The 21,952-nt window shown below is 38.2% G+C and overlaps 1 protein-coding gene across 1 annotated transcript; it reads left to right on the forward strand.

The window, feature by feature from the left end:
* The first annotated feature begins 381 nt into the window (after positions 1 to 381).
* LOC148160130 (V-set and transmembrane domain-containing protein 2B-like) lies at positions 382 to 21,483 on the forward strand. Its single transcript, XM_088004651.1, has 5 exons — positions 382 to 845; positions 1,136 to 1,308; positions 2,532 to 2,561; positions 2,951 to 3,386; positions 20,840 to 21,483. Exons 1-5 carry the CDS (start codon positions 773 to 775, stop codon positions 20,926 to 20,928), a joined length of 801 nt encoding a protein of 266 aa, XP_087860777.1. The 5' UTR covers positions 382 to 772; the 3' UTR covers positions 20,929 to 21,483.
* The last annotated feature ends 469 nt before the right edge of the window (positions 21,484 to 21,952 follow it).

Consider the following 21,952-nt stretch of genomic DNA (forward strand, 5'->3'; position numbering starts at 1 on the left):
ATTAACATGTCATAGAATACATGTCAAGTCTGAGGTTTATTAACATTTTTCATTGGCTGAGAACTCTAGAGTTGTTTCATAATTGTCCCTAAAAAATGCAGCTTTTCAAATAGTGTACATCATCTGAAATATCCTTATTTGTTGGCATGAGCTGTGAGTGATCAGATGTCGTCAGAAGTGCTAGAGTCCCAGTTAAGTCAGGAGGAGGAGAGCAGTGTGCTTAGACCACAGTCTGCCTGCAGAGGAGAGAGAGCTCAGCTCAGTGCAGTGGGAGGACTCCAGTGCCGTGACAGCAGCAGTGAGGACACACTCAGATTATCACCAGGGTGAAGTTCTCCTCCCCGGTCTCAGCCTGCTGCAGCCCCACGCTGCCGCCTCTCCCTGCTCTATCTGGAGCCAGGGATGTGATGGGGTTTGGATCTGAGCCCAGCCCAGTAGAGGTTTCCTACAGCTGGATGTCGGGCTGATGATGGAGCGCCGCTGACCGCAAGGAACTTGTCTGTGTCCTCCCAGAGGCTTGGTGGGGAATAACTCAGCCACTGGATCAGCAGGAGATTAAAGCCGCCTCCCTGCACTGCTACTTCCTGCCCCTCTGCTGCCGGGCTGAAGTGTGGGCAGACTCAGTGTCCAGCTCTGGGTGTCGGAGCAGCTGTATGTTGCTCCTGGGCTTCAGTCTGCATTCCCACTTATTGGAGCTGACTGGTCCCATCGCTTCCGGGTACAAACCATGAGCTTTTCATGTCTGCCGTGAAAGTGCCAGCCTCCCTGTGACATGGAAAAGTCCAGACTCTATAGACTCTTCTGCTACTTCATTCTCAATTCCGCCTTGGTGATATATGCAGATGGTGAGTAGCCTGAAGCAGACAGTAGAACAACCTGCACCAGCCAGCGCTTCTCTTTCTAATGATAAAACTTAGCCAGTACAGCCTGCTGGAGCATCAAAGCACATCAAATTGCTTTTGTTCTAATGACTTGATTTGATAGAGTCAAATTTATTGTGATAATGAAGCTTAAGAATAGCAAAGTCAGGAGAAGTGGGGTTATATTGTTGGATTTTCAGAAAGTAAATAGATCCAGTTGCAGTTAAAAGTCATTTATAAAGCTACTGTTTTCCTCTTCATGCATGGAACCGAAGCCGCGTTCACTGAAGTCCCGAAGGATACGAGTGTTGGGGAAGGAGAGAATGTGGAGATGCCCTGTGCCTTCAAAGCCCTCAGCTCTGCTCCCATGTCTTTGGAAATTCAGTGGTGGTACATCAAGCTGGACGGCCCCAAAGAAGGACCTGATGAGCTGCAGTACAGGGCCAAGGTACCTGCAGCCCCGCCTGGTCTGTCAGACATTTCTAAGACATGTCAGACATGTCCCAAGAAATATGTTCCCCAATAACAGGTCTAGTTTTAGAGTTCTGACAAACTTCTAAAAATATGGAAAATAGACCAAATAGCTACCAGTTTTAGCTTTCATAACTATGGAACATTTAGATATTTTTAAACATATCTTCAGCAACAGCATGCCCCCTACCACAAAATATACAGTGTCTCTGTCCATTAAGAAATTCCATGCAGTTTTTAGTGTTTGAAGCTTTAACCTATTTAAATGGACAGGATTGTGTAAGATTGATTTTTTTTTCACTTTATGTTATGTTATAATGTTATTCCCTCATTATAAACATACCTGGAGTGTTGCTTTAATTCTTTCATGCATGTTTGAGAAATCCTTTAATCTCCATGGCAACCATTCAGTAGTGCAAAACATTTCCAAGCTACTGAGCTTCTGCCTCATAGGCCACCCCGCCTTTGCGACTCTCCCATTCAGCTCCTTCTAGCCAGCATCTATTATCAAACACCTGATGGAACTGCGTATCTGCTGATCTCATTATATGAGCTGCTTCTCAGAGCAATGCTGGGAAAAACATTGTTAAAGAGTTAATAGAGCAGCCATGTTGTGATGACTTCCTGATGGTGGAGTTTCAGAAAGTGCAGGAGTTTTGAAAAAGATAAAGGTCCGATATCAGGGCATGAAATTATAACGTCAAATTTCTTTTAAGTCATATTTGATAAAACATTTTTATGCTAACTGAAGGTAACTTAGTTATTCGATTGTGCTATAAGATGGCACTATGACCCTGGAAAATACATAATAAGCAGTTGTTCCAAGACAACATCCTTTCCATTTTATCTCCATAATAACATTGTCATATGTTCCACTGTTGCTGCATCTGTTTGAACTGAGACAAGTCAGTACCAGGGCAATACCATCCTGACTGCAGGAAGGGCTCTTGTATCAGTAACCATCACATTTAGACCCTCCACTTGACGGAGGTGCTGCAGCAAGATACTCTTCCCTGCACCATGACAAATAAACTCATTGATACAGTCACATCTGCAGCATTTCTTCTGTTGCTGTTTCCAGTGAACAAAATGCAAATCCTGTTTGAAATTCCTTCAATAAAACGTTTAGGTTTTTGTTTGTTTGTTTTTATTTATGTACGTACTGTGTCTGTTTAACTCAATATGCTTCTGTCGTTTCAGGGCAGCTTAAGAGAAGCTACAAAAATAAGTGTAAGTGACCACTTTTACAAAACAAGCTAGAAAAATACAGCTCCAAGCAAACAGTAACTATGTTTATTAAAGAGATGAGTTTGAGCATTGGCATCAGTGCCTCATTTCATTCTTTATTTACTCATTTCTGCTAACATAACTTTTCTCCTTCTACTTTTAGACTTACTCAGGTTCAGTTGTCACATTTTAGTCAAGGAAAAGGTTCATTGAAGTTTTGTAAGACTGACTGACGGTCAACAAAGTATCATGATTTGGTGCTGGAGCTGTAGCTTCCCTCGCCCCCAAGCCAGCCTCATTAAGCCGATGATTAATGGCTCCTAAAACCAGCTGTTATCCAAACGTTAGCCAGTTTTGTAATACTTCCACATGTCTCTGCCTTGGGCTTTCAGACTGTGCGTGTTCAGGGGAACGCCATCTCCCACCGCCTTAGCCTGTCTAAAGTGAAGAAGGAGGATGGGGGGGTGTATGAGTGCCGTGTGTCTGATCTGTGGGCTGAAGAGGATCAGGACTTTACAGCTCATGCTACACTGACCATCACTGCGGGAGGCGGCATGGTGGCAGAGGAGGCTGTGTCACACATTCAGAACCGCTGGTCGCTAAGGAATGCCAACACAGCTCTGGGAGGGGGCCAACTGGGAGGAGGCACTTCCAAACCCAGCCAACTACTGACAGGAGGATCCAGGGAAGGGCAGGAGAAACAGCGGGTTCCTCAGCTGGCCCAGTCTGACCTCCTGCCCTCTATGTCATCCACCACTACTACCTCAGTGGCCAAGTCCGCCGCCTCGCAGCTGCCGGGGAGCGCAGCAGTCCTCTGGCACAGAGCTGGTGAGTACTGGAAGGTCGACTGGGCCTGAAACAGAGCCGCAGTACCAAGAGTATCACCAGATATCTGGATAACCAGAAACACACACACGCACACGCACACATTCATCTCTCTATTTTCACAAGGACTTTGTGTTGGCTCTCATTCATCTTTCATTAATTTCTAAAACCAAACCATGAGCCTTACACACAATTGGTTTTTTCCAAAGTAGGTGCCTCGGACCCTTTGGGGGCCATGAGGAGGCCTTTAAAGTATAAAGAAAGATATGGAAAGAAATGTAATCTAATCAATTTTAATCATATTTTTTTAATCCTCTTTTTTTAATCATAAACTCATCTGTTTTTCAATCATTATAAAATATGAGTTAAGATAATTTATTCAAATATTATTTGCCATTCTCATTTTCTGATTGGCAAATTTATCCAGCTGCTTTACTTATCAAGCTAGCATAGCTTGATAAGTAAGGTCTGAGGCAGCATCTGCTAAACAAATGTAATAATTATTGAATAGTTATTAAAAGTGAGAAAAAAAATCTAAAAGTTGATGTTTCATTACATATTTTGAAGCATTGTCTGTGCGTTTGTAAAGGGGGTCCTAGGCCAGATGCTACTGCTCTTTGGGGGGCCCATCCATTACCAGTACATGCCTAACCCAAGACCTAACCTAAACTCAATTCACACCTTAGTCCTTGGGGCCCAGGCTTTGGGCCCCATGACGGGCTTGTGGTCCCCACAATGTCACATTTGTTGGAAAAATGGTCCTTGCAATGTATCAAATTCAAGGCCACACACACACTCAACTCAACAAATAGTGTGGTTACGTTGCTCTGTCTGCTCTTGTTCTGTTGTAGAAAATAAAACTTAATGTGTGCCTTTGTTATCCTGACAAGAGCTTGTTAGCTTTGAGTTGTTGTGAAACACAGCGTTAAATCTGCATGAATCTTTCTTTTTCCAGACCTTTTCCAGAACTCTGTCACACTTCAAACCTTTTGGTTAAGGAGGAAAGCTCTAGTTCACTCGTATATAGATGTTTGCAACCTATTTCTATCCACCTGTGCCAGCAGCAAAGCAGATGGTATGAGAATGAGGGTTGTAATCTACCACCTCATTGCTTTCTCCTGCCCTACTTCTGTTTGTTGAAGCATGCTCACAAATAATTAAAACTCTAAGCAGGATTGTAGATTTTTGTCCAGCAGGCTGCTGAGGCAAAGAGCCACCAGTCTGGTAGAAAAATCAAACAGACATTTAAATACTGTAGGTCAGGAGTGTCCAAAGTGTGGCCCAGGGGCCATTTGTGGCCCTAGAAATGATTTTGATCAGTCCCTCAAGCCACAAGTCAAGAACATTAAAAATGTAGCCAACAAAGTAGAAGATAACTAATAACCCCCACAATTGTTGATATTGTCTGTTTTTCTTTTAATAAGGACACAGCCCAAAGCCTTTTATATGATTTGGATCTTTAACAATTTATAGGTTTCAATAAAATGTTATTATCGAGCAGGTAAAGCAAAACAAACAAAGAAAAATTACAATAAACTAATTTTTGCAGTTTTGATTAAGTGAATTGTGTGACCTGTGAGGTGCTGGAATTTGCCAGTTGTGGCCCCAGGGACAAAAGGTTTGTGCACCACTGCTGTAAGTTGTCATGATGGATCCAGCTTTGACACACTCAGGTGTTCATGCGTCCATCTTGTCTGTGTGTGTTGCTGGATGACTGAGGCCATTGAAAGGTGTTGCCCTGTGTGCTGAAGCCCTTCCAAGGGTCAGAGCAGGAGTGGCAGCTCTCACTGACACAACTAGTTCTCATTTTAACTACAGTTTGTGGAGAGTTCATCCAAGTATAAACTGAACTCAATCTGTAAGGAACTGGAATCTGGAACTGGCACCAGGCTGCATTAGTGCTGGTAAAAAGCCATCAATGATACCATAATAAGGCATAGTGACGGTCATCTAACAAAGATCAGTGTTTTCCCTTTCAATATATAATATAAATACATATATTTAATATCTCAGCAGACACTCTTTAAATTTATGTCATTACTTCTGAATGAAGAATGAAAATTAATCTTTGATTTTTATAAATGCCTTTGCCTAATAAAAAGCATGATAATTGCATGACAGCTTGAAACAGGACAAAATTTAAACGGAATGTTAACACTCATCTGTGTTCTCTCATGTCCCTCTCAGTCTTTGTATTAACATCAAAGCAACTATAAATACAAATTGTCTGATATTTAAGAACACAATTTTGTGAAATAATGTTTGATGTGTTTATAGTTAATATGTTTATTCAGCTAGGATCCTACCAGCCAATATCTATACTTAGCAATATCTATTTATGCAGGCACTTTTAGATATTGGTGTTTTGTGTAACCTGGAACTAGGCCGCTGTACTTGTTGCAGGTATTCTCTGTTTCGGTCAGCAAATGGAGAATACCTTATTGTTAAATACTTGTGTTTTCAATTCATCAGATTGGTCTCCAACAATCAAGCCTCCCCCTTCGTTGGGAGTAAAATTTGATTTAAATCTAAATGATTAATTTTAATCTTCAGAAATAAATACTACGGTTTTTTTCTCAGAACAAAAATCATCTTGTGTACATTTGAACTCTATGGTGAACACTTTGCCAAAATAAGACTACAGCTATAATTCCATGTGATCTCTGTTCATTTATGTAACCTGCATCTGTTATTTGTGCTCTGGATGATTACTGAAGCGGTACATAAACACTCACAGCCCCAACAGTTGTGGCCTTACGTTTCAGGATTGACAACAGTGATAGAACCTTTACTGCCTCATCAATGTGTATTCATTTAGTCTGCTATGAAGAATGATGGGATGTAATGTATTTGCAAAATGTATTTGTTTAATTTAATTAGCTAAAGATGGACAGTATGCAGGGATAAAATGCATCCAAGTACAGGCGAAGGCTGATTTCCAATACTTGCCCCCCTCCTAGGTGATACTGGTCGAACATTGTAAAAAATATTAAATTAGTGGCTATTATGCATCTTTAAAAATATTACAATCTATGATAAAGTGATTGGTCAACAATAGAGAAAACATAGCAGCAAATTTCAGGGATCACCACAGTGAGTCATCCTCCTCCATCTAACTCTGGCTTCTCCTCTGACTTCATCCACATCTCCTCTTTGTTTCCTGGCAGCTGCATCTCTAACATTTGTATGCATACTGTATATTCTGGCAAATATCGGTCAATACAGAAGTGACCTAGTATAACTTGGAGCACAGCTTTGTAGGCAACTGAACCAAAATGGCTGATCATGGTTTTTGCTTTAATCCTTATCCAGATGATCCTGAGCTGCCCTCTTTGATCCATATGAATTATTGTGGCTTATGAATCAGTAGTTTCCTCCCCCACTTCTCTTCTTTTACTGTTTTACGATGTGCTGAAAGAACATGGGAGTTCACTTGTTGGCTTTGCCACTAATTGCAGATTATTATGGATAAGAAATCCATTTTTCTCTGTTTATGGATCAGAAGACATCATTAGGCTTCCTTGTCATGATTTGTATTCTTATTTAATGAACTGAATTGCTCCTCTATCAGCATCCATTAATCACAACCAGAGAACAACTCATCTGCATGTGAATGTTGATGTTTAATTTTTTTAATGTGGGTCTTTCCACTGAAGTTTCCTTGGAGCTGTAGAGAGCTGTTAGCTCACAGCATACAGAAGCAGCCGTGTGGTATTGAGACTCTGCTAGAACTCTAACTCTTTTTATTTTTCAGAAGGTTTACGTGTACAAAAACAGGTGCAAACCTGATCAATACGCATAAAGGACTGCATCAACAAACTAAAGAGAATAGGCACAATAAAGCAAAACGCTCAAAACACTGGGAGAGGGGGGTGCAAATATAATGACTTACCATCCACAATTTATTAAACCTAACCAGATTGCGTTGCTGTTTTGCATCTACATTGAGAATGTTTGAAAAACAGGTGCAAACTGGGACGCAAATGCATAAAAATGAAAGGCATAAATACAGTTATAGAAGGCAAATATTTCTAACATTTAGAGACTATAAAGTAAACATACTAAAATACAGATTAAAAATATCCTACAGCAGTGCATATTTTGAGTTGCATAATTACTGAGTGATTCCAGTGCACCAACACACCGTTATGTTCTGATGCTCTGCAGCATGTCTGTAAAGCCCAGAAAAGGAAAAGCTGGTGCAGATGATATTCTTCTGCTGCATGTTCCACAAATTGAGTGGGGCAGATTAATGCAGCCAGACTGCTGACAATATTTATGCAATTAAACCAAAACACAAAACACCGACACTAAAGTTCAAATTATGGTACTTATACAAAACCGAACATTAATAAAAAACATCACAGATCCACATGGATGTTGAAGATAAAACAAATGAAAAGAAGGGCTCCGTACCGTACCGTATAGAAGGGCGCATTAACATTGTAATATATTATAATGAGCGTCCCTTAACGTACAATGTTTGGTCAGGTCAGTAATATCACTTATTTCCAAAATGTCATGTAAGATTGGAGTTAAGATGGAAAGCATGTGGATGGATGAGAGTTAAATACAGCTGTTTAGAGAGTTATTTTTAGAGATATTTAAATGTTTTTATTGTGGAGTTGTTCCACATTGAAATGTACTCTTATTACTTTTATGCCTCCAGCATAGTGATTTTAAGCTTCATCTTTTTGTTATTACCACCGCTCTCCGACACGCTTCATGAGGACAGCCAGTAGGACAACCTGAATGAAAACTTCCTCTGTGACTGTTTTGATTGGTCAGGAGGAGTGTCTTCAGTAGTTTTTCCTCTGAATGGTGATTTGGAAGCATTTGTCATCAGATCAACTAGCAAAACTGAAGGGTTATTTCAGCTCGCAGGTCCCCTGAAAATAACCTCTGACACAGTGAGCAATCATGGAAGATTCTGCTCAAAAAATACAGGAACTGTTACTTTTCTGCAACGTCATCTGATTGTCACAAAAGTGCTGGGTCGGATACAGTGCAGGAGAGATGGGCTGCTGTGTGCTTCAAAGTACCTCTCACATTTTTATCTCTCCTCTTTAATCCATTATCATTGTACCCTGCTCTGTTTAGTGAGCCGCTGCTACCGCTGCCAAACATCTGGAGAGCAAGTTGTCTGTCTCCATGAAGATCCACGTCAGTCAGGGTAACATGGTGAATCATTTATCTCTGTAAAAATGAATAGCTTCACCTAAGTTGTCAACTAGTCCTGGTATTTTAAGAACGCAAAGGCTCAAGTGAATTTAGAAATAACTGCTGACTGACTACAATGCTAAGGCTGAATAAAAAGCACTGAGTGGACTTGCAGGCTCAAATGACACATTCTCCACAAGACTAGAGCACGTTTTATGCTAACATTAGCATTAGCTTCACAGACAGAGTCCCAGAGGTCCTGATTCAGAGGTTTTAGTTGACAGATTAACAAAATGATCTGGTGGAAACATATAGGACAGTCTGCTCACTGTCTGATCAAGCTGAACTCAACATTTTCTCAGTTTCAGCATGCTGATGTTAGCCCAATAGCCTTTGCCATCTATCATCCCCATTTCACTGTACTTTAAGTGGCAATAGTTGTACAGATGAATGTCATTACATATGAGTGTTTGTTCCTGACAGCTGACCTACTTCTGAGGTAAAATACCAGCCTTCTTTGGACTGCTATTTTTATCGCTTACTTTTAATTTCTTCATTCTTAATGTCAACTTTCATGATTAAGTAACTACTGTTATGTCAAGTTAACTATACTCAACATTCAATTCTGATGTGGTGTTGTGGATGTACATATCTAGTCACTAGAATCATGTGTCATTTATTAGCTGAAATAAATATTTTCTAATTTAATGAACAGGACAATTTTCTGCTCCAACAGAAAAGTTTGTTCTTTTACTGAGGCGGCAAGAAGAAAGTTTGTTCTGTCCATGATGTTTCATGCTTCAGAAGAACTCAAATGTAGAACACATCACATTCTCATAGAGCCATCCAACTGCAGTATTTATATATAAAAGTTGTCTGAAGGCACTCAAGAAAAAAAGGTTTGGGCTTAGATGTTGTGTCAGGAAATAGCTTCAACAACTCCCAATCAGAATGCAAAAACAGAAAGAGATTTACATTCCTGGAGGAGAGAACACATTTCTGTGTTCTTGCAGACTTTGAATTGGCTGTAAAAGTCAAGATGTAGAAAGAGGATGTTTCTTTTGTTTTATTTTATCCCAAAAAACCAGACATGCTGGAAAACTGATAATAAATATATTAAGATTCAACTATTTGGACAAATAAGATAAATGACAAAACCAGACTGCAAACACAACTAATTACTATTTCAGGAACATTTACCTGTATTGATTCTAATCAGTAGTTTAAGAAACCCATCAAACTGCATTGAACATTCCCTTCAGTTGAATTGCTCAATAGGAAATGAAGTATTTGGAAATATATAAGAATAGCTCCAAACATCATTTTCCCTAACAGTGTTCCTGTAGGTAACACACCTGAAGGCATGACTAATCAGGGTCGTGCAGAGACCACTAAAGGGGCAGGTACTCAAAAAAAAAGGGCACATCTAACTACATTCTAGGACAGAATATTAACAAAGCCTCTCAGCTTTCACAGTTTAATAAACAATGATAAATTAGAAAATGTGAGATATACAATCAAAGCTAAGGTAAATCTCTATACAGAGCATACAACTATGCATATGTAAGATATTTTATTAGTAATTTCTTTCTGCAGGTCTATTTTGTTATAGGAAAGTATTGCAATATTCAAACCTACAATTTAGTAAGATATGTAAATCAGAGCTAGACCACCAGACATATTTTGCCTTTACAGAATTACACTATTAAAAATATAAACAAGGGGCACAATGCAACCTTTTAGTGGACTGTAATCTATGAAAAGAGCTGCCTGGTTGCTACACTTGCAGTGGAGATGAAGATGGTCCATTCAGGAAAGCAGAGCTGCATCACACTTTAACGTGGAACTGCAGAAAAAAGAAAAAAACAAAAGCAAATATTTAATTGTTAATGCAGGTCACCATGAGAAAAGCCTACTGAGTTTTGCTTAAAAAACTTTTTTTTAAATTAAAATCACACATTTTTGTCTCATGAAGTGATTTTTTTTTCTTTTCAAAGTTTTTGTTTGTGACTCAAAGTTTTGCTTGTGATTCTCACATGACATCGTTGGCAGGGCCTAAAATCGCAAGAAAAGATTTCTGATGTGTGCAAATAAAAGTTTATGTTTGGCAAATAACTTTTTAAGTTCACGAGACAAAAATGAGTTATTTAATTAAAAAAAAGTTTTCAAAACAAAACGTTTTGTTTTTAAAAAAGGAATTATTACAATTCCAAAAGTTTTTATTACAGTTTTATTTTCCATTGAATAATTGGGGAAAAAAATTTAACTACATACTCTGCGAACCAGACCCTAAACTTAAAGTCTGGGTTGAGTTTTTTCCCCTTCATTAATGACACGCTTTTATTACATACATTATATTTATCATGGTAATTCAGGGTGAGTTATTTTTAAGTCTAAATGAATATCTTTGTTGGACTATTATTTAAGTGCTATTCTCCTTCAAGATACATTTATCTAATGCTAGAATAAATACAATGTAAATTATGCAGCAAAGGAAATTAGAACACATATATCAATTATGGAGATGATAGGTTTTGGACGGGCGATGTCCAAAACCCCTCTTATTCAATATTTATATGCTCCCACTGGCTCAGGTTATAACAGGAAATAAGATCAGCTAACATAACTATGCGGATGATGCACAGCTTTACATCACGATGTCATCAGCTGACTCTGAACCCATCCAATCACTAGATCAGATAAATGTGTGGATGTGCCAAAACTTTCTCCAGCTGAACAGAAACAAAATTGAAGTTATTATCTTTGGACCTAAAGAGGTGTGAACTAGAATCAATGCACAGCTTCAGTTATTACAACTGAAAACCAGCGATCAGCCCGAAACCTGGGAGTAGTGATGGACTCTGACCTGAACCTTCAGAGCCACATTAAGACTGTCACAAAGTCGGCCTTCTATCACCTGAAGAACATCTCCAGGATTTAGAGGACTTATGTCTCAGCACATTCTATAGAAACTCATCCATGCGTTTACCTTTAGCCGCATTGATTACTGTAACATCGTCTTCACAGGTCTGACTAATAAATCAATCAAACAAATGCAGCTGATCCGGAACGCTGCTGCTCGTGTTCTCACTAAAACCAGGAAGATAGAGCACATAACACCAGTTTTAAAGTCCCTACACTGGTTCCCTGTAGCTCAAAGAATAGACTTTAAAATACTGTTGTTAGTTTATAAATCACTAAACGGTTTAGCACCACAATACATTAAAAATCTGTTATTGTTGTACCAACCGTCTAGACCCCTCAGATCTTCTGGTTCTGGTCTGCTCTGCATCCCCAGAACCAGAACAAAATGAGGAGAAGCAGCATTCAGTTTTTATGCACCACAAATTTGGAACAAACTTCCAGAAAACTGTAAAACAGCTGAAACACTGGTGCCTGTAAATCTCAACTTAAAACCCACCTGTTTAGAGTTGCTTATGGCTAAATTAGGGTTAGGGTTAATGTTTTTTATCTTTATTTTTTATCTATTTATTAATTTCTTTTTATTTCTCTTTCTCACTGTCTACGTTTTAATGATGTAGAGCCCCCCCAGAAAACATCCCAGTTAAACGACGTTTATCTAAAGTCCTACGGGTTTAGAATCCCAGTTGACGGCATTTCAACTAACACGATAACGACAGCAACGTAAATGAATTTTAAAATTGCTAAAGTTCTAGAGGTTAGAGTCCTTGTCAAACGGCGTTCTGACTAAAGTCCGAAAAACCTAGAGGTTAGAGTCCTTGTCAAACGGCGTTTTGACTAAAGTCCAAAAAACCTAGAGGTTGGAGTCCTTGTCAAACGGCGTTTTGACTAAAGTCCAAAAAACCTAGAGGTTGGAGTCCTTGTCAAACAGTGTCTTTGACTAAATTCCCAGAGGATTAGAGTCCCAGTTAAACGACGTTTAACTGAAGTCCTAAAGGGGGCGCGGGTTTTAATGTTTTTATCTTTTTTAATCTTTTTTTTTTTCAAAATCTTTCTCTTTCTCACTGTTTATTCAATGTCACATGCTGTTTTTATTTTAATTATGTAAAGCATTTTGAAATGCCTTGCTGCTGAAATGTGCTATACAAATAAAATTAGATTGATTGATTGATTGATTGATGTGCCCCTTATTGCATAAGCAATACTGAAGAATGACTGCTATCATTAACGATACAGGGAAGAAGCTTTTTAGTTATCTTGCTTTGCTAGCAAAGTTGTTAGCTAGCCGCAAGATAATAGCACAACAACAGCAGCCTAATGTCTGTATGATAAGAATACTGAATCGATAGATAACAGTTTTTCCTCACCTGGCTGTCTCCTCCCGCTCAGTAGTTCTTCAGAGAAAGGCAGACGCAGAGGCCTGTCAGTGTCTGTTGTATTTCATTACCTCTCTGATTAAACCGCGACTCCATGCTGAAGCAGAAACTATACTTCAACGTTTTCCGTCATCTGACAAGTAGCAAGTCTACTCCACTTTATAAATCAAAAATGTTTTTTTTTTAATTCACCAAAAACTGTTCTGTAATCTGGAACATTTGCTACGTTGAGCTCCAGTTAGCCGCTTTATCTCACTGTGCGAGAGGCAATTGCGTCATGCGTCATGGGCAAAAGGTCAAAGGTAAAAAAGGTCAAAGGTAACAAGGTGACCGGCTTATTATGTTGTACAAAAAAAAAAAAAACTAATAATTTTAGTACATGTCCTTATGTGTCAGAAGAGGGCTTAGGAAATACCAAAAAAAAAAAAAAATGACCAAAAGGGCACTTGGGGCAAGGAGCAAAAGGGGCAGGTGCTCAAGAACCCCCCCCCCCCGCACGTGCCTTTGACTAATGATTCGTCCCTAACTTTGACCTTAGTTTAGTTCTCATCTTAACAGCAGAAAAACATGTAAAGATGTCTGCCTCACTGTAGGTTTTGATTTGATCAGCTCAATGTTTTCTGCTCAGGGAAATTTGATTGTGTAAAAAACAACTTAATGCATCTTAGGACCAATAATATTCAAATCTGATCAAATTGTCAAAAGTGAATGAGAAAAGCCGAAGTGTTCATTTCACCACTCAGATATGTCATTAAAATGCAGATGTTTTGTGCCTGGAACCAGAGACTGAACATGACAATAAAGCAAAACCACAGTCCCATTATTAAAGGTGTAAGTAATTTGAAACAAAAAGAAAAAAATATTTTTTATTAAGTTGGAGAAAAAGTATGCCATTCAGCTCTTTACACAGTCTAAGCACATGCAGCCCCACAGTTTCAATACTTCATGAGGCTTAAAAGAAATGCATAAATGAATATCATCTGCATAGTGAGGAGCATATTTAAATGTGCTCAGAATGTGTTGAACAGGGAGCATGTAAACCATAATAAGGGCCCCAAAATAGACCCCTAAGGAACACCGAAATGTAGATTATTTCAGAAATATCTATAATTTATAACTACAACACAAAATGAATGATCAGAGACATGAAAAAAAGCAGATTTTAATACATCAGCTCAATAACTCAGCCTGTTAAGCATTATTTAATTAACAGAAAGTCACATTGCAATGTTCAAGAATTGTGCATTTGCTACTTTCAATTTGAACAAAATCAGCACGACCAAATGTGTACTTTCGAGAATAATTTTGTTTAAAACCAATCAAGTAACAGGGTATTTTCCTTTTATTTATTTTTTTCAAAAAATACTTCTTTTTTTTATTTTAACACAATCAAAATTAAAACTTTAATATCAAAGAAAGTTATCATTTAAATTCATTGTAATTAAAAGACCTTGATGAGTGTTTTTATAGCATTATTATAGTTAGACACTGGATCTATGAATATCATTTAAAAAAAACTTTTACCATAATGCGTTAGTGAAGGTTTTATAGTCTTGGAAGGGGACAAATGTTGCACAGAGGGACACAATCAGACTGACAGCAGCCACGCTGTGTTTAGTTGCTGTGTTGAATCTCACTTGGCAGCTGCTTCAGTCCTCTCTGTGTGTGTGTGTGTGTGTGTGTGTGTGCGTGCGTGCGTGCGTGCGTGCGTGCGTGCGTGCGTGCGTGCGTGTGTGTGTGTGTGTGTGGGTGTGTGTGTGTGTGTGTGTGTGTGTCTATGGATGAGGGAGAAACATTTACCTTAACTGTCTGTCTGAAATGATAGGGCAATGCTTTGATGTGCTCTCTGGGACACTTCATCTGAAACATAAGAGGAATTATGATCAAGTCATGCGTTTTATACAATACATGGATGAGTCAGGGAGTGTCTGGATGACATTCCTGACACTCCCTAATGTGTCAGGTATGTGTCTGCATACATTTTACTACATAGTATTTAGATAATCTAAAATAATAAACATGTTTTAAATTTAGAATGACCCACAGATAATTTTGCAGTTCTAATTGTTTTCTTTCCCTTTTTCCTTATTAACATTAGGTGAACATTATAGCATCCCTCAAATTTGGATGACATTCCTGACACATCCACTTCTGTCATCCATCTTAGTTAAGCACATAGGTTTATTAAGCTCCCACTCATTACAAAATCTTACTTTTCAAAGTACGGATTTGTTGTATCAAATTTTTCTAGTAATATTTTAGGAGTGTGAAATCTTGAAATTTCCCTTCATTTCATACCAGCCAACCTCCATTCTGTCATGTGTAGTAGTACCTGAATATCTGCTGGACTTTGTCAGCCAAAGTTCAAACTATGCCAATTCTCTTTCCAAAACACAGCTTTTCCTTTGCTAAACTTAGACAAGAATGAAGAATTCCTCTGATAATGCAGATATTTGACCAGTTGCCTGGTAACAAGAAGATCCCAGCCAGGGCCGTCTCTGCATGCATGTGTGGTTTCTGCCAGGGACTCTAGCTTCCCCATCATTCTGTCATGAAGCGTATGGTTGGTGGTGAGGAGATGACGCCGAGGCCCAGGTAAGATGATGAGTGAGAAGAGTTTAAAGATGATAATGCTCGGTACACAGTCCAGGAAAGGCAGCACGGCAGAAACAAGCACGCAGCTAAACGCCGGTAGCAACAGACTATACGGACTGAACGGGAGCAAGCAAAAACCAGGACTTGGCAGTTCTACTGGAGAGTGCGGACTACATTAGACAAACAACTAGACATTCGTAAGACACAGTTAGACAAGGACCCGACCAGGAACACAGACAACAGGTGGTTTTAAATACACAAGGGGTAATTAAGGGAATGAGACACACCTGGGAAACAATCAACGGGGAAGACACAGAGACAGACTCACAGGGAACAGGACTACACAGAAACTCAAAAACACAAACACAGATCGTGACACATTCAGGACTCTGCATTTTAGCTCAAGTAGCCAGTCTAATTTGCTACTAGGTATGGCTATGTGCCTGCAGGTTTGCTGTACTGCATTTTTAAGTTGCCCTGTGATGAACCCAGACTGCCCATTTAGATTGTTGATTGTGAACCATGCTGTTAATAGTCAATGTTCCTCATGAGAATTAACTCATTCCAGAAAGATACTTTATTCTAGTTTTTTTCTCATTTTCCTAGTTTATAAAGAATTAATAATTTCCTAATTAATAATTAAGTAATAATTAATAAATTGTCAATTATTCATTGTAGCAGACAAGTTTAAATCTGTCTGCTATTTTAATCAGGAGGCTTGTCATTATTTAGTAGAAACTGGCAGATCACGCTTCACTGACAAAACAAGTAATGGAGATTTTGCTCTTTTTCCTGACACCATCCCGGCCCAAAGTCATCAGCATCCACAACAACATTTTGAAGAAAGCTGGATAACATGAGTTCTAACAACATTTAATTTCCCTCTAGGATTCATAAAGTATTTTTGAATTGAATTGAAGCGGCTTCTTTTTACAAAGCAGATGACACGAAACTCACCTGCACAGACTTTATGATCAATATCAATATCTGATGAACTCCATCAGAAAAGTTTTTCTAAATAAATCCATGATGCTGAACTGTAAAAAATAAATTAAAAAGAGAGAATACAATGATGCAATATTTTTAATAGATTCATAGGAGACATTAAAGTAAGCATTTCATTAGACAATGAAATTATTAAACAGTCTACACAAATGTATTCTGCATACATTTGACTACATAGTATTTAGATAATCTAAAATAATAAACATGTTTTAAATTTAGAACGACCCACAGATAATTTTGCAGTTCTATTTGTTCTCTCTCCCTTTTTCCTTATTAACATTAGGTGAACATTATAGCATCCCTCAAATTTAAGACTGATCAATATGAATATTGGATAAATAAATACAGAAATTGGGCAGTAATTATAATAAGCGTGTTTGAGAGGAGTGTTCAAACATAACTGCAGCTTTTAAATGCACAAGTTATGTCCTAAAAAACACAACAGCTCCTGAACACAATCATTTGACTGCAAATTAGAAGAAAACATTATGCCTGTATTGTTTCCTATTTATTAATATGAAACATTTTTTTAAATTAAGATTTCATAAATGTGAGTTATTTTTATTAAGTCATTGACATTTAAAACATTATTACATCCTTTCGGTTAATTCATATGACTTGAGTTAAATGATTTAAAGAATGTTTATTGATGTTCTTTAAAACACAGGTTGGAACTTAGGAATCGAGAAAATTGATTTTTGTAGATTAAAATCACAGCCTGTAGGATAAGGCATTTTGTTCAAGGGAGTCAGTGCCTTTTCACTGCTCTATTTAACTACAGACAAGGAAGAAGAACTTCCTGTTGGAGGAAGAACTTGGAGGAAGTTCTTCCTCCAACATGAGAGTGATTGACAGTGCTAACACCCTCCTCCTGGCTCTGATTGGTTGGTTCTAACTGATTTATGTAGTTCTGTAAATGATAGTAAGAGCACAGAGAGAAGGCAGAACAAAATTTTTTCAGATATTATCTGTTTCATGCTGTCACCACAGGGTGACAGTTTTAACAAATATGTAAAAAAAAAAAAGTATTTTTTTTTACAAAAGTTACACACTGCAGGTTTACGTTATTTAACACGTTAAGACTTATTTTATGACTGTGTGTCATGATGTGTGTTGGTTTTGGACCCAAATGCAGCAGACTGAGACTTTGAGTTAATTTTGAATATTAAATAAAGAAAGAACATACAAAAATTTAGAACAAAAAACCATGAAGGAGCCAGGGAGCCAGAGTAGAACAAAAATAAAAGGAACAACAAGAAGGTAATAGGATTGGACATGATTTAACAAGGTTTGATAGGAAGAACCAGCAAGGAGGAACTGAGAATGAGCTTTACATATACTCGGGAGCAGGGGTCCAACCAGGAATCGTGGGCCCCTTGACAAAAAATTTGTTTGCCCCCCCCGCACAGCTGCTGTTACAATTTTTTGAGTCTATTTGACCCATAAAAAGCGTCACAATTTTAAAGGCTTGCATCTGCCTTGCTTTCTTTGGTTCAATACTGATACTGGCACAATATTTACTGCTCATGAATTTAACATCCAACAGTCCACATCCAGTATGCAAGTAGGTTCCTTAAATTTTTTCTTAGTTTTAGATTACTGAAATGTCTCTCCCCATGAGCAACAGTCAAAAGCAACGTGCAACTGCACATAAAGCAATCCAGACTTCTCAAAAAATGCTATGTAGTTGCATTTTATTCAAACTGCAGTACATAACTTTAATAAAAAATATGTTTTCTCCATATTTGTTAAAGTTGTCATGATGTCGTAGCACAGTGTTTCTCAACCCTGGTTCTCACCGCCCCCCTGTCCTGCATGTTTTAGGTTTTTCCCTTCTGCTACACACCTGAATTGTATCTCTGGGTGATTAACAGGCTTCTGCAGTACTTGATGGTCATGCAATCATTTGAATCAGCTGTTCTGGAATAGAGGCAGATCTAAAACATGCAGAGCAGGGGGGTGGTGAGGACCAGGGTTGAGAGTTCAGCAGAAAAAGTGAACTTGTCTTTCCTTTTCTTTTTTTCACTTCACGCGTCCATCTTAGAAGTCGGATGATCTGGGAAAGCGTTTGTTTAGAGTTGTATAACTGTTTTAAAACAGAGACTCTCACGCTGCCCAGCTTAATCGTTTCCGGATCTCTCTCGCTTACACACTCAATGCTGCGGAAGGGCGGGTCCTGCAGCAGCAGTCCGAATTCTGATTGGTTTAAACTCACTGGAAACTAAACTTCCTATTGGCTAGGTAGACCACCTAGCTTCCCTAACCTCCGTTTCTTAAAGAGGCATCCACATTTTATGTGGGTTACAATTGGTAGCTATTCTAACTAAACTGAGCATTCACAGTTTCAATCTGCACAGCTCTGTGCTATGCTAGCTGCAGCACGGCAGCACAAATCGAGGGGGAGAAAGGAAGAGCAGCACCACATGAGATTGTGATTGACAGCACTAAAACTCTCCTGTCACTGACTGGTTGTTTCTAGCACTGGGAGAAGGCAGATGAAATAGATTTTTCACAGATTACCTCTCATACCATACTGTCACAACATAATGACAGTTTTAAAAAATATGTGAAAAATATATTTACATAAAAGTGACAAACTGCAGCTTTAATTTCACTCAGGAGAGGACGGGTCAGGAGGGACGTGGGTTAGAGCTGTGGCTGACTGACTCATCTGTTTGTTAAGTGGTAAAAGGTACAAGTTAAATATACTGCTCAAAAAAATAAAGGGAACATTTCACTTTAATTTTGTGTGTGGCTCCAAATCCAGGCCTCCATTGGTTAATAAATTAGATTTCCATTGATGATTTTTGTGTGATTTTGTTGTCAGCACATTCAACTTTGTACAGAACAAAGTATTCAATGAGAATATTTCATTCATTCAGATCTAGGATGTGTTATTTGAGTGTTCCCTTTATTTTTTTGAGCAGTGTATATGAATATGTTGGTAATTTTTACCTTAATTCATTAAATGCTAGTGAAATTGAGGCAAACAGTAGTCTGTTGCTAAGCTAATTATGCTGAATGGTTGATAATCTCACACAGTCTACTCATTTCTCTTGGAGAAAAACTGGGTTATAAATTAACACTCTTGCCTTTTTCTCTCTCTCCCTCTGTTTTTTGGGGTTTTTTTTTTTTGAAAACCTGACTTTATAACTTTTCTTAGCAGCATAATAACTGCCACAATCGTTCATGTCTTCCACCGACGTCACTCTCAAGCGCTCCAAGCAGGAACAAACCACTTAACGCAGATAGCGGGGTTCAGGGCAAATATGGATGTGTGTTTTTTGATCTGGGAGTGGGAACATTAAATTTTTACTGCTAAAAACAATCTTTGAAAATACAATATAATTAATTTTGTAATTGACAGGGCCCCGATTTTTTTTATTTATTTCTATGAACAAAAAATAAATAATTAAATTGTGGAGGGCCCCCTGTAGGTCAGAGCCCCTAGAATTGTCATCACTTCCCTATACCACACCCCTGCTGGGGAGGTTGATTACTGAAGAAGGAACAGATGACTGATTAGAAACGAGTTCCAGGTGTGAAGGGAGAGAGTAGAAGGCAGGCCGAGGAGAGAGAGACAAGGAAGAGACAGAGAGAGTACCACAGGAGGGAGAGTACACAGCGAACAAGAAATAAATCTAAAAGTAAAGAATAACTAGACATAAATTAAACTACAGTAACAAAATATAACTACACACAAGACATAAACATGAATCACAAAGGACAGAACTAAAGTAAAACAGAAGTAGGAGCATAGAAAGAAAGAGACTAAGGAACAAAGAATAATAAACAAACTTCAAAACAACCCAGGATCCTATCACAGTGTTTATTTGTCATAAATGTAGATACACAGTAAAAATGCCAGTGTTGAATTAACACCTAAAAGTGTGTATATGTGTCCAAGTCAGCTGGTGTCAAAGTAAAATTTTTGAAAGTGTTAAAAGATCGTCGACACCCTTTTTTTTTTTTTTTTTTTTTTTTTTTGTTAAATTAACATCGGACAATGGGTTTAATAAAAATTAAACTTTCCATTTCTGTGTATTATTTTGAATATTTTTCCACTGGATTTGGTTGATATTGACACTTATGTTTTGTGATCAACACTACACTGATGTTACTTTTAACATTATATTTTAACACCAACACCGCTGTAATGTTATTATGACACTCGGTATTGTTGAATATTAACAGTGTGCGGTGTTAATTTAACAACAAAAAAATGTGTGTCATTCTTTTAACACTTTCAAAAGTGTTACTTTAACATCAGGTGATTTAAACACATATACACACTTTTGGGTGTTAATTCAACACTGGCATTTTTACTGTGTACAGTGTAAAGTTGACATCATTCCAATGTGTTCTAATGCTTTTCCCCACTCTCTGTCTTTCATTCAGCCTGCAGCATGATGAGCACTATGGACCCTCTCTGCTTCATTACTCTTCTTTTCTTGCATAAACTCATATTTATACTGTTGGGCCATTGAAGAAACTATAGAATGCAGTTGGGCTTGCAGGTTTTCACTTTCAAAACCAAACTGAAACCAAGCAAAAATCCAGCTGTGGGAGCCATGCAGCTCACAGATGGGAGACAGATCTGCCGTGGACGTGTAGCAGCAGGACCAGTGACTGTTAAGAATGTGGACAAGAGAAACTAGCTTAGAGAATATAAGCATCAGTACTGTTCCCCAAGAAGCCAGAGCAGCAGAATGGATGAGTTCTGCTTCACACTTTCTCATGTTTTTGTTAGCCTCTCCACTGTGTGACCATCAGAGGACTGAAAGCCAGCTCTTCATCTGTAAGGGGATGCTCACTTTTGTTGTTTCAGGGACAAGAGACTTCCAACATTCTTTGTTCTTATTTTCTTTAAAGACAGAAGTTTAATTAGCATGGCATATCATTTCCGATGTCTATTTCTCCGCAGCTTCATCACACCTCCTACTGTTCAAAATGTGTTTCAGTTTAACGTCCACCCATTTCTCCACAAATACATTTGCACTAGTCTTCCCATTACTCTGTTCCATTATGAAAACAAATTTGTGATACTATATTTTCAGCAAAATGCACCTTAGTATTGTTATTATCAAATACTTCCTACAATGTCTATTGTTGTTGAATTTATGGTGATCAGTGACACATTTCATCTCTTTGACACAGATCTATTGACAACTTGCACCAGCTATTTAGATGAAGGTTAATATAATAAAAGATTACAAACATGTTAAGTTAATGTCTTTCCTTGTATCACAAGATGAGATGTCGGCCGTCCTTTCTTTGGTGTTGCCTTTACCTCAGTACTTCTATGCAGTAAACATTTTATATGAGAGAAACTTTGTGATTATGCGTCAGTTTTCAGTGAACATCTGGCATTGTTATGACACTCAGAAATGAGTTAAGTTCAGTTTTGATTTAATTAGGTACACAAGCATGCCACTGAACATGTATTCCAAGGAGCTGCCAGGGGTGGAAAGGCTAGTGGAATGATAGGTTACAACACCAGAATTAGAATGA

This window comes from Poecilia mexicana, unplaced genomic scaffold (assembly GCF_051168715.1).
Source record: "Poecilia mexicana isolate PSO_F unplaced genomic scaffold, ASM5116871v1 scaffold_3, whole genome shotgun sequence".
NCBI lineage: Eukaryota > Metazoa > Chordata > Actinopteri > Cyprinodontiformes > Poeciliidae > Poecilia > Poecilia mexicana.

Bases quoted from the DNA above. Each gene is read 5' to 3' on its own strand.
- LOC148160130 (XM_088004651.1), top strand. From the start codon at position 773: ATGGAAAAGTCCAGACTCTATAGACTCTTCTGCTACTTCATTCTCAAT. The intron at 2,562-2,950 runs GTAAGTGACCAC...TTGGGCTTTCAG, and splicing joins GAGAAGCTACAAAAATAAGT to ACTGTGCGTGTTCAGGGGAA. The intron at 3,387-20,839 runs GTGAGTACTGGA...TCTTTCATTCAG, and splicing joins AGTCCTCTGGCACAGAGCTG to CCTGCAGCATGATGAGCACT.